The sequence below is a fragment of the Ursus arctos genome, unplaced genomic scaffold (genome assembly GCF_023065955.2).
Source record: "Ursus arctos isolate Adak ecotype North America unplaced genomic scaffold, UrsArc2.0 scaffold_6, whole genome shotgun sequence".
In the NCBI taxonomy this organism is placed as follows: domain Eukaryota; kingdom Metazoa; phylum Chordata; class Mammalia; order Carnivora; family Ursidae; genus Ursus; species Ursus arctos.
The window spans coordinates 61,649,690-61,662,643 of NW_026623078.1; the positions used below are offsets into that span (position 1 = coordinate 61,649,690).

Below are 12,954 nucleotides of genomic sequence, written 5' to 3' on the forward strand. Positions count from 1 at the left end.
AAAGCTCCAAGAATTGAGTTGTTACATCCTATATGAACAGAGAGAAAAGTGTGAAGCAAAGATTAATTTTGATTCAAAAATAATCTTTGGTTACTTGCAAACAAAGCATATTTAGTCCGTTCTAGTAATTTCTCTCATGAATATGTTTTATGGACAAATTGAATAACTTTTGACTGAAGGCTATTGCAATTTGAAATCAATATTGTTTTAAAACTTTTGGATTACCAATCATTGTTCCATTAAAATACTCTGAAAAAGCAATGCAAATCAAAACTATAATTTAAAAATAGCCTTACCTGTAGAGAATATCCTTGATCACACTGAAAGGATACCACATCACCAACCATATATCTGTCTCCAATTTTCATTCCACTGCTAGGAGTTTGTGGTTCAGGACAGGAGTCCAAACCAATTGCTGAAAATATTTAAAGATATAAGCATAAGTAACTTTCAAATAATGAATGTTTAAATTATGCATATTAAATTACCAAATTGAATACTGGTATCATTAAAACTAGATTTTTACACTGGGACACTGGGGATGTTCTGTGAATGCTACTTAAGTGTGAACAAGATTTAACTGTAGTTGTTAAAAGCAATATGCTTGGAACTGTACCATAAAACTATTTCTTTGAATTTTCATGGCACCAACCATTAAATAACGATGTGATTATACTTAAAGTCTTTCTAACTCACAGTCTAAATGTCTTCTACTATAAAGCAAAAATTAAAAATTCCTAAAAAGAAAATCCCTTAATAAAAAATAAAACAACAATTTATTGTGAGAGTAATATGAAATTATATTTGTAAAATATTCTTAGTAAAATAACTAAAAAATTGCTATTTTGTCCATATCATCTGGTTCCTTTTTCTTTCACACAAAATGGGCTTTTTAATTTATGAGACATATTTTGAGATACTTATTGCATGTAACAGTTTTTTAATGTATTTTTAAGTAAGATGTATTCTCAAAAAAAAAATTTGTTCTCCAAATATATTATAATCAAAAAGGAGAAAAACATGTAGTTCATCGAGACCTGAAAAGTTAAGGTGACACCTGAAATCAGTTATTTCTGAAGGGAGATAATTCTATCATTTAAAACACTTCCATTATTTTTATAGTAACAATACATTTTTCAACATAGGAGAATAAAAGCATACTAAATATAAGTTGTTTTTCTAAAATGACTTACTTAAAGTCTGAAAAATTGATTTTTTTTGCCAAAACATTTTGAAAAATGATTATTAAGAATTTTTTATCTTCAATAAAAAACAGTGTTTATTATCCAATTCTTTGTAATTCACATTTGAAGCTAATCTAATGCATGTTTAAATTATGGGAGGAAGTAGTCACCACTCCAAAATCATTATATATCTTCATTTCATGAAAAAAATATTAAAAACTGAATCCTAAAGAATTACAATACTTCAGACATTCTTTTACTCCTTGATATTTCCCTCTGATGGATGCTCTCATAGCACCATTTTCTACATTTTTTGTGGTGCTTAACATAAATTAATAATGAATATATAACTGTGTAATTAGTTGTTCAATATTTATTTCCCCTCTGAGACTCCTTAAGGACAGCTTAGAGCACTGCATCTTAAGGAAGCATCCAATAAACATTGGTTGATTGGATGAATGAATAGTATGAAAAAGAACACGAATCCCTATTTTGATAACTTTTTAATAAATACTAATGTCTAGCTCTGCAAATGGAAGATATTCTCTTTCTAATAATACAATATTTAGAGTAGTTAAAAATCATTCCAAATTTAAGGTCATATTTAAGGATAGAAAATGACATAAAAGCACTAACTTGATAGAATTATGATTAGTTCAGAAAGGAAGACAGTGAAGAAGAGTAAACTCATCATTTGGGAATGCATTTGAGACAGCCCTAGAGGAGGTTAGGGAAGTCTATGAATTGGAGTTCCAACACTTATGCTTCAATTAGCTAGGTCTCTAACCATACACATGCTTCATATTTCCCCATTTTTTTGTAAACTTGAATTCATGGATCTAGGCAAGGTAAGTCACCATTAAATTGTGACTTACCTTTAACATTTTAAGGGTTAATGTCTCACTTTTCCAACTAGATTTTCAGATCCAAAAGTAAAAGAAACTTATATTTGTTTTAATCCTATCTAATACCCGCTAATTGGTCTTACACATTCAATTTATCTGATTTCATAGAGCCCTTTTCAGGAATTAATGAATATCCCAAAAAAGTGCTTTATAATATAAACATACAAGTCTTAAAAACAGGATTTCACCTTCCTTTGGTACAATCTTGGTTTTTTGGGAGTCCTGAACAGTACATTTATTACTCTTTACCACTAAGGTCATTCTTGCAGTCATTCTTACTAAGAAGGCCAAATTTTGTACACATTCATTTTTCTTTTCTTTCTATCAAGTACTCCATTCAGGGTCATATACACAGAAAACTATTAATATTCAGAAGTGGTGATTTCCTTTCCTGGAAAGAGGACAAATAAAACTATGGTACAGTGATATTATAAAATATTGAGAGCCTCATTTTTAAGTGAGTTTACACATAATATATACCAACACAGTAAAATATTTTAAAAGTTTTAACTTCAAAAATGTGATATAAAACTCCTGGCGGGGCTGGGTAGAACAGTCGGTTGAGCATTGGACTCTTGGCTTTGGTTCAGGTCATGATCTCAGGGTCTGGCTCAGCATGGAGTCTGCCTGGAGTTTCTCTTTCCCTCTCCCTTTGCCCTACTCCCATGCTCTCATTCTCTCTCTCAAATAAAATAAATCTTAAAAAAAAAATTTTACCTATTTATTTGACAGAGATAGAAACAGCGAGAGGGAACACAGGCAGGGGGAGTGGGAGAGGGAGAAGCAGGCTTCCTGCCGAGCAGGGAGCCCAATGCAGGGCTTGATCCCAGGACCCTGGGATCATGCCCAAGCCGAAGGAAGACACTCAATGACTGAGCCACCCAGGTGCCCTCAAATAAAATAAATCTTAAAATAAAATAAGATAAAAATGTGATATAAAACTCTGTAAGATACATAATAGCAATTATGTAAGTTAAAAAATTTTGTATAAAATATTATCAGAGAAAAATGAGCAAAAGGAAATATGCCAAATATTAGCATAGTTCTTGATTATGAGATCATTGATGATTTTTTTGCCTTTCCTTATATTTTTCTGAATTTCCAAAATTTTTATAATGAACATGAATTATTTTTATAAATAATAACATCACTCATCTATTAGATGAATTATTATTAGCAAAAAATTGGGGGTATAAGAACATACTCCCTTCTATTGTTGCAGAAGACATTGAGTTGGACCAGCTAATCTGTTGAATATGATTATTTCAGGGAAGAAAGTAAGGTGATGAGGTAGTCAGATAAGCAGAAGAAGTCACTGATGGCCTTTTTAATTTTTTTGCAGCCAATTATTTTTTGTACACTAAGGAAAATAAAGCAGAAATATCTAAAAATCTTGTAGTTCGTATTTTACATTTTTTATTTAAACAAATAGACTCTGGGGTGCCTGAGTGTTTCAGTCAGTTAAGTATCCTACTCTTGATTTTGGCTCAGGTCATGATCTCAGGGTTGTAAGATAGAGCCTGCATCAGGTTGGGTGTGGAGCCTGCTAAAGATTCTCTCCCTCCTTCTCCCTCTGCCCCCTCCCCCAGTCTCTCACTCTTTCTCTCTCCCTCTCTAAAAAAATTTTAAAAATAAATAAAAATTAATAAGTATGTAAAGTCTGAGTGATTAAATGATAACTTTAAAGTACCTTGATTTATCATGGTGATTATTCGTAATGTGTATAAATGTTGAATCACTATGTTGTACACCTGAAACTAATATAATCTTGTATGTCAACTACACTTCAATTTAAAAACTTTTAAAAACTCTAAGAATTATTTTCACTTCTTCGTAAGTAACAAAATCAATAGGTTATTTGTAAGGATCAACAAAGAGAGAGCAAATTTCTGTAAAAATGTTGCAAAGGATGCTCTCCTGATTAACCAAGGCAATCAAAACATTGAGTCATTTTCAGCTTTATGAGTGTCAATTTTGGTGTTGGCAATCAAAGATGTGCTCTGGGTGAATTTTTTTAATGGGAATTGGATCAATTAATCTGCTGTTGTAGCCAAAAACAAACAGAAATGAGTCCAGGGACAAATCCATATCAAAAATTGCATAAAGTTATGTCTGCTGTCAAATTACTGCAGGCAGTTACCCTGAATGAAAATACTGAAACCTCAGTCTTCACATTTCCAACATTTATTTATAACCATTTATTTATAGCCAAAAACTGTTCTCTCCAATTCTGTTCACAAGGCAAATCATTCTGCAGTAGAAAATGTTCTTAATCATATCATTTATATCTGATCATTCTGATTATATATACATATATTACTTTCCAGTATTCCATAATGACTTTAATGAGTCTTTGATGTTTTGAGAGAGGCAGACAGGGAGAAGAAGAAGCTTAATTACTGCTAAGACTTCCGGTAACATTGTTTTTAAAAGGAAAACCTCCTTAACAAGTTCAACATCACAATCTACGTATTCGGTGATAGGCAGTAAGGTGGGCATGTGATGTGATGAGCACTGGGGTTATGCGCAACTAATGAATCACTGAATGTTTTATAATTGAATTTAAATTAAAAAAAAACAACCTATGTATAAATTTATTGAAAATAAAGACCAAAATATTGCATCTGTGTACATGTAAGAAAGGAACAGGAATTGAATCGTGTGTCCTTGCACAAAGGTTGTATTCAGTAATAGTGAAGGTATTGTTATTTTAAATATATTGCAGGTCTTCAATTTTAAATTTTTCTCTAAATAACGGATTCAAGATAACCATTATTTCTTCTTTTAAGATTTATTTATTTATTTTAGAAAGAGAGAGAGCACAAGCAAGGTGAGGGAGGGGCAGAGGGAGAGAGAATCCTGAAGCTGACTTTGTGCTGAGCACAGAGCTGTAATGGGGCTCTATCCTTGGACCCTGAGATCATAATCTGAACTAGAACCAAGAGCCTGCCCTTAACCAACTGCCCCACTTAGGTGCCCAGGATAATATTATTCCTATCTTTATGTTACATATGAGGGTTTTTAAAAAAATATTTATTATTTATTTTTAGAGAGAGAGATAGTGAGCATGGGGAAGGGGCAGAGGGAGAGAAAGAGAGAGAGAGAATCCTCAGGCAGACTCCTCGCTGAGGACGGAGCCTGACCAGGGCCTCAATCCCAGGATCCCAAGATCATGATCTGAGAGGAAATCAAGAGCCAGCTGCTTAATGGACTGAGCCACCTACATATCCCCATAAAAGGGGATATTTATTTATGTGACAGAGAAAGAGAGAGAGAGAGAGAAACACACAAGCATGGGGGCAGAGAAGCAGGCTCCCCGCTGACCAGAAAGCCTGACATGAGGCTTGATCCCAGGACCCTGGGATCATGACCTGAGCCAAAGGCAGATGCTTAACTGACTGAGCTACCCAGGCACCCCATGGGTTTTAAAAATATACTAGGATTACCATTCGGCATTCCACATTTGTCATTATAAGATAACAGTTTGAAAAAAGAAAAACAGAGAAGCTGGTGATAAAGGGTGATTTCAATATGAGCTGGTTTAACTTCAATGGCAAACACACAGATTTTTTCTGGTATAATGTACCTTGTAATTAATTAATCTAATAAACAAGTATTTGTCAAATACCTACTATGTAACATGTAACTTCAATATTTGTAAGTTTTTTCCAGAAAGAACAGTTCTGACTTAATAGTCACTGATGGGCAACAGTGGTTTAGGAACATGTTGTGGTGCAGATTTAGCTCACATTTACCTTGATCCTTAAATTTTACTTACTTTACTTGTTCTTACCTCAATTAACATTTAACTTAGCATTACTCTGAATAATTAATTGAATGTTCAGTAATAGAAACTGCTTCTCAAATTTTAGTCTACAGTTTGATGCTAAGTTAAATGATAAAATGTTAAATAGAATGTGATATCATAAGCAATTATTATGCACCTATTATGTACTCTATATCATGTTACATGTCAGAAATGCAAAGATGAATTAGCAACATAAGCAACTATGCTCTAAAGAAATTCTTGATGAAGCAGGAGAAGGGAGTGGTTTAAAAGATTACAGGTAGTGGAACAATCACAGTAAATGAAGGTCATCCTTTATTAAAATAATTATTTCATAAAGAATAACTCTACTAAAAAGAAAAAAGAGCAGCAAACCAGAAAACAGACTCTTTTTTTAAAGACTTTATTTATTTGTTTATGAGAGAGAGCGAGCACGAGTGGGGGAAGGAGCAGAGGGAGAGGGACAAGCAGACTGAGCTGAGTGCAGAGCCTGACTTGGGGCTTTATCTCAGGACCCTGAAAAACTGAGAATCTGACACTTAACCGACTGAGCCACCCAGACACCCCAGAAAGCAGACTCTTAACAATAGAGAACAAACTGAGGGTTACTAGAGGGAGGTGGATGGGGGGAATAGTTAAATGGGTGATGGTATTAAGCAGGGCATTTGTGATGAGCACTGTGTGTCCTTTGTTTAAGTGCTGAATCACTAAACTCTACACCTGAAACTAATATTACACTGTATATTAACTAATTGGAATTTAAATAAAAATGAAAAAGAAAAGACATTGGAAATGGATTATTAACAACAACAAAAAAGAATAACCCTACTAAAAAATTGTATATTTTACCAACTCATAATAATGAGGGGTAAGGTGAGTGTGATGTGCTGGCAGACAAGGTGGCATGTTGAATGAAGTTTTAAGTGATTTTTCCTTCTTTTATGGAAAAGAGGGGGAGTGGTTTTCCCCAAAACACACTGTAGTGTTTTGGAAAAGGCATCAAGAAATGAAGCTGAAAGGGAGATAGGGTATACACTGCAAACCATTTTATAATCTTAACCAATGTAGGAAATTGTATTTTCTTTCTCTGGGTAATGAAGGAAATTTTCAAAGTTATCAAGAAAACAACGTTTATCTGCATCTTGGCTCCATTAGTTTATCTTTTTGGTAAAGTCTGAAAAGATTTCTGTGCCTCAGTTCCCTCACCTGTTAAATGGGATGCAAAAATACTGACATCGTAGGAACACTGCACTGCTTAAAGAAAACAAGATATACATAATACTTAGAATAGTGGCAGGGACATAATAACTAACATTATTCAAAGTTTTAAACATGGAAGTGAGGTCGTTATTTAGCATTCTAGATAAAGGCTATTTTTTCCTGTTGTCATGAGAGTATGTTTCTGTATGTTTAAGATCAATAGGTTTCACATACATACTCTAGCAACATAAAGAAAATATGTAAAATGTCATATAAAGTGCCAAGAATTTAAGTACCTTGAAGTTTGTGATTAACCCAAAATAAAAAACTTCTATATAAGCTAAAATGTTACTGGTTTAACTGGGAGAAAAAACAAGAGACCAGGAGCAATGATATTAGCTCAAGATACAGCTAGAGAAAGTTTAGGAATACAAAAAACTGCGATGTTTCCAGAATTCAGAAACTTAGGCGGAAACCATTTCTAAGTCAACACCACAGAGATAAAAAGTCAATGAGATGATCATAAAATAAATTTTGATTAAAAGAAAAGAGGAAACTATGATAAAACTAATGGCCTTATAGGATTAAGGAGTGAGATGTGTTTGCAAAATCAATTACACTTATTTGCATTAAATATATTCTGTTAATGGCAATTGAAATTAGAAATGACAAATATTAATAATTTAATTTGAGCAGGAGATGTTTCTACAATTAACATTTTATGAGATGAAGTGCATAAACTAGTTAAAACAAGAAAATTAGTTTAAGTAAAAACATAATTAATCTTAAAATCACTATTTTTCTCAAATAATCAATTATTTAATTAGCCCAAGGGAGGAAACCATTTTTAGTGATTATAAAAATAAACTCATTAAGACCTAATGCATTATCTCTTAAGCATATTGCTTAAGGATGGAAAGCAGTAAAATAACTATTGTGCTGAATTGAATCTTTTGTTATTTATATAAGCTAGAGTTAAATGAATACATGTCTACGCATTTACTATTTTATGGCTACTTTTATGCTTTGGGGTATTCAGACCAGCCCTTCAACTATTAAGCAGAATGGAAAGATATTTTTGGATCACCTGTGTTTTCCCAGGATTTACAGCAAAATTATCAGTGGCATATATCATGAATGTTCTCTAGTTTAGGAGGATAGAAAAATATGCTCATTATGGTAAGATGGGCCTTTGTGTTCCTCTGAGTGCTACGTCCTAAGATTTTTGAGTACCCTTTAAATTTGCAAACGCCATTACCGCATGTAGTTTGCCCTTTTAAAACATGCACATTGTATAAGTTCAAAACCAAAAGCTGTTCATTGATTTATAGATGCTCCACTGCCCCTCTAGAATTTTCCATTAGTGAGATACAAGTGTGTATGGCAATAAATTTAAGGAAATGTGAAGGACATTATATATGCATATTACAACCAAATTGTCATTCCAGAATTGTTAATGATGAAGCTCTAACAGAACCCAGGTGCAGAGCAACTAGAAATTGTAAGTTCTCTTTGTGGAAGCTTACTAACAATTGATATATTTAGTGGCATTCCATGCACTAAGGACATTTTTCTTAGCAAAACATACACTTATGCAAGACATACAGTTATAACCAGGATTGCATTTGTCAAAACCAAACAAACAACAAAAAATACAAATTGTCAATTTAAAAATTTATTCCCACTTTCCAGCGTTCTTGGGGATGAGAAGACAGATAAATTTGGTACTTTATATGTTAGAAAAAATATATTAACTCAGAGCAGATATATCTATTCACATGACTACCAAACCAGCATACATTCCCAACACTCACACACACACACACACAAAGATGTAGACTTATGTCCGCTTATATAACTCATGTCAGAAATTAGCAAAATACTAATCAGAATCTCAACTAATGTTTTAGCTTTTCTTTATTGAGAGAGAAAAATGTATCCTCTAAACTCTGGAATTCTAATATATTTGCCTTAGCTTTCCTTGTGTCTTCCAAGGTTGCTAGGGAAACTTGTCTTCTTCCATTCTGCCTGTCTTTTTTTCTCTTCAACATTCAATTCCTTTTGTTATTAATGGAAAGTAAATTGAGGGTTTTTATCTTACCCTTTCCATTAACATTGGCTACCTGTTTATATATCAGGTAATTTTTAGAATCTGTTAGCATAAAACCAATATAAGACATCAAAGTTTCAGAAAAAAGTAACTGGAATAATGGGCATTAAGGAGAGCACGTGCCATGATGAGCACTGGGTGTTATAATGCCACTGATGAATCACTGAACACTACATCTGAAACTAAAAAGAAAGAAAGAAAGAAAGAAAGAAAGAAAGAAAGAAAGAAAAGAGAGAAAGAAAATTCTAAATTTATACTTACTACCTTGCTTTGTGTGTCTGTAATTTAGAAAAATTGCCCTGATTCAATTTATTTATGGACCAACTATAGCCTCCAACAGATCATAATTTGAGCAGCTTGACTATAAATATTAAAAATATACACACCCATAATAAATGTGGTATCCATTTGCCATCTTTTCTTAGTTTGCAAGTAGCACCATATGCACCTTCTATACCAATTTCATTCTTGAAAGTATATATTTGTACTGGCATTACCACTAGTTAAATTAGGGAATACTTTTGGTTTCTAGGTCCCACTGTAAGATGTGAGGTCTAATTATTACAGATAAATAAAAGTGGTTCTGTTGATCCTGGTTTGTTTAATTCAATAGCTAAAATCTAAAAATCAAAGAAAAAGTCTAAGGATTAAAAGTCCAGCTCTCCAATGGAATAAAACAGGACTGTGATTATAAAAAGTAGTATGATTTAGAGTAAAAACCAAAACAAAAAATCAGAAACCTAAGAACCATCTTCTACTCTTCCGTCTCTCTTATCTCCAACATCTAACTGGCCACAAATCTTACACAACCACAATAACCTCCTTCACAGTTTCTCATGTGAACTATGGCATCCCTTTCTTGAGGCCTATTCTCTTCCTGCAATGCATTTTCCATTTTCCAAAATAAAAGGGCCCTTCAAAAATTCAAAACTAAGCATGTTACTCCCCAAATTGAAACCCTGGAGTGTGTCTCCAAGAAAGTGTCTATCACCTTCTTAATCTAATCTTTCAGCACTTAAGATACCATTTGACAATTTTAGCCACATTGGGTTCATCTCATCAGCGAGAGAGAATGGTATTTATTGAGAGCTTACTATGGACTGGGCATTATGATAAACACTTTTACATGGATGATCTCATTTAATTCTGAAGAAATATTTCAGGTTAGGTGTTATTATTATCCCAGATTACAGATGAGGAAACTGGGTTTTTAGGGGACTTTAGGAATGGCCTCGTGTCACATGGCTATCAAATGGCATTGTCAAGACAGAAACTGACATCTGATTCCAGAATAAATGGTCTTATACCCACCTACATTTCAAGAGGTCCCTTCAAAGGACCAAACTAATTCCATATCTGCACTTTAATTCTTACCTGCCAATAGGACTTCTATCCATCGTTCGGCGAAGTCTTCCTTGACTCCATTGTCAGTAATCCCTAACAGATTTGATCACTACCGTCTTTGTGTCATCACCTAAGTTATACAAGATGGCCTCATACTTTGGCCATTGTAAGAATAATCTTGGGATGCTGGTGAAAATGCAAATGCTTGGCTGAGTCTCAGAAACATTGACTTGATCTTCTGGGGTACAGTCTTATCTAGACTTTTAACAAGATTTCAATGACCATAATGCACATTATCTGAGAAGCACCAACTTAAAACAATACGAACAGTGTTTACATTGTAATTTTGCAATTACTTGTTTGCACGTTCTTACAATTAGTCTGCAGGTTTTTAGGGCTAGATATTATGCAAATTTTAAACACTTACACCTAGAAATTATATGTAGTAATTAGTAAGTACTCAACAAACATTTGATGTGTTCACAAGTGGTTTTGTTCTTATATTTGAAAGCAATATCGAGATGGAAAATCATGCGAAGAAACTCTAAGGAGGACTATAATATAGTGGTCAGGACTGTTTGCTCCAGTATCAAATTCTCAGAAGTTTTTATTCCACCTCTACTATTTACTAACTTTAAAAATATGGAGTTAAGAGATTATTATCTATAAAACAGGATTAAAAATAAGGTAATTGGGAAAATTAAATAAAGCTATATCTATAAAATATTAATACTGTGTTTGGCATATACTGAGCACTTGAAAAAATGTTAACTTTTTGGGGCACCTGGGTGGCTTAGTCGGTTAAGCACCTGCCTTGGCTCAGGTCCTGATCTCAGAGTCCTGGGATGGAGTCCCAAGTGGGGCTTCCTGCTCAGCAGGGAGTCTGCTTCTCCCTCTCCCTCTGCCCCTTCATCCACTTGTCCATGCTCTCTCTATTAGATAAATGAAATCTTAAAAAAATGTTAACTTTTGATGACATAATGATGATAATATAATGATTACAATAATGATGACAAAGGTATTGTTAAGCTACTAAGTAGTCATTCAAATGCTTATGGTTTATAATGCTCTGATACAAATGGCTGCTTGTCTATAGATATTCCGTGCTTTGAAAGTCATCATGGATAGACAAACAACTGTGAGCCTCAAATATTAGTATTTACCAAATTATGAAATAGTTATCCTTGCTTCAAATATTTTAAAAGTCAAAATGTATACCCAGCTACATAGAAATTTTCTTTAAAAATACAGAATAACACCTGAGAAGAAAATAGAGCGGTACAAAAACAAGTTGTTTTTTAATTTTAAAAATGTAGATTTTTAAAGGCCGGTCCTTCTTTAATAAGTAACTAACAAAAGAACCTATTAGAAGGTGACATAGTTGGTGCAGCTAGCTTGCTGGCTATCAGGACTTCCGGTACCTGGGTGATAACAGCCAAGTCATAATGTACAGTTATACAAAGTAGTATAATTACACAAATATACAGTTATCTTCTTTGGATAAATGTAGTTACTGTTTTTTTTTCAATTTTGTAGCAAATATTCACTGGGGATGTAAAAACAAAAATGCAACACGACTGCACAATATCAGAAATAAATGATATACAATATACGGCCCTCAAGTAGCTTAATATTCATTGAGAAATAATTCAAGAATGCTAATTAAAATCAATTACCTAAACATCATAACTGCAAAACACCACAGTACCTTATAAGTTAGAGCATGACATTTCTCTGCTCAAAACTTTCTAATGAATTCCATTTCCATTAGGGAGAACACTTGCATCCTTACAATAGTCTACAAGACGGCATCTCCCCTTCTCTCTCTCACCTCATTTATTCCTACTCTCACCTCCTTGCTGTTCTTCATACTTATGTTTCAGGGTGTTTGCTCTGGCTATCCCCTAAAACACACTTTCCTCACATATCAGCAAGGCTTATTCCTGCACCACCTTCCATCCTATGCTCAAATGTCACCTTCTCTTGAAGGTCTACCTTGACCATCTAAACATCCTCTCTGCAGCCCTAGCATTCCAGATCCCTCAAACCTTCATCTATCTTCCTTTTTTTTTTTTTTAAAGATTTTATTTATTTTTTAGAGAGAGAGTGGGGGAAGGGCAGAGGGAGAGAATCTCAAGCAGACTCCCCCCACTGAGTGCGGAACCTATTCCAGGGCACGATTCCATGACCTTGAGATCACAACCTCAGTTGAAACCAAGACTCATTTCCTCAACCAACTGAGCCACCCAGGTGCCCTCATCTATCTTATTCCATGAATTTTCACTTTCTGAAGTGCTCTATAGCTTAATAATTTATTAACTTTTGTCTTTTTTGTCCTCACATGCTATAGTCTTGGACTATAAGCTCCAAGAACACAAGAGGATATTGTCTCTTTCATTCACAAATGCAAACTATGGCTGGCAC

The 12,954-nt window shown here is 33.8% G+C and overlaps 1 protein-coding gene across 3 annotated transcripts in view; it reads right to left on the bottom strand.

Moving 5' to 3' along the window:
* CSMD3 (CUB and Sushi multiple domains 3) overlaps window positions 1-12,954 on the bottom strand; it is a 1,143,082-nt gene that overhangs the window by 112,940 nt on the left and 1,017,188 nt on the right. For all 3 annotated transcript variants that reach the window (XM_026495547.4, XM_026495546.4, XM_026495545.4), the window contains one exon: window positions 297-415. In XM_026495547.4, coding sequence (XP_026351332.2) covers window positions 297-415 — 119 coding nt within the window. The remainder of the gene's footprint in view (window positions 1-296; window positions 416-12,954) is intronic.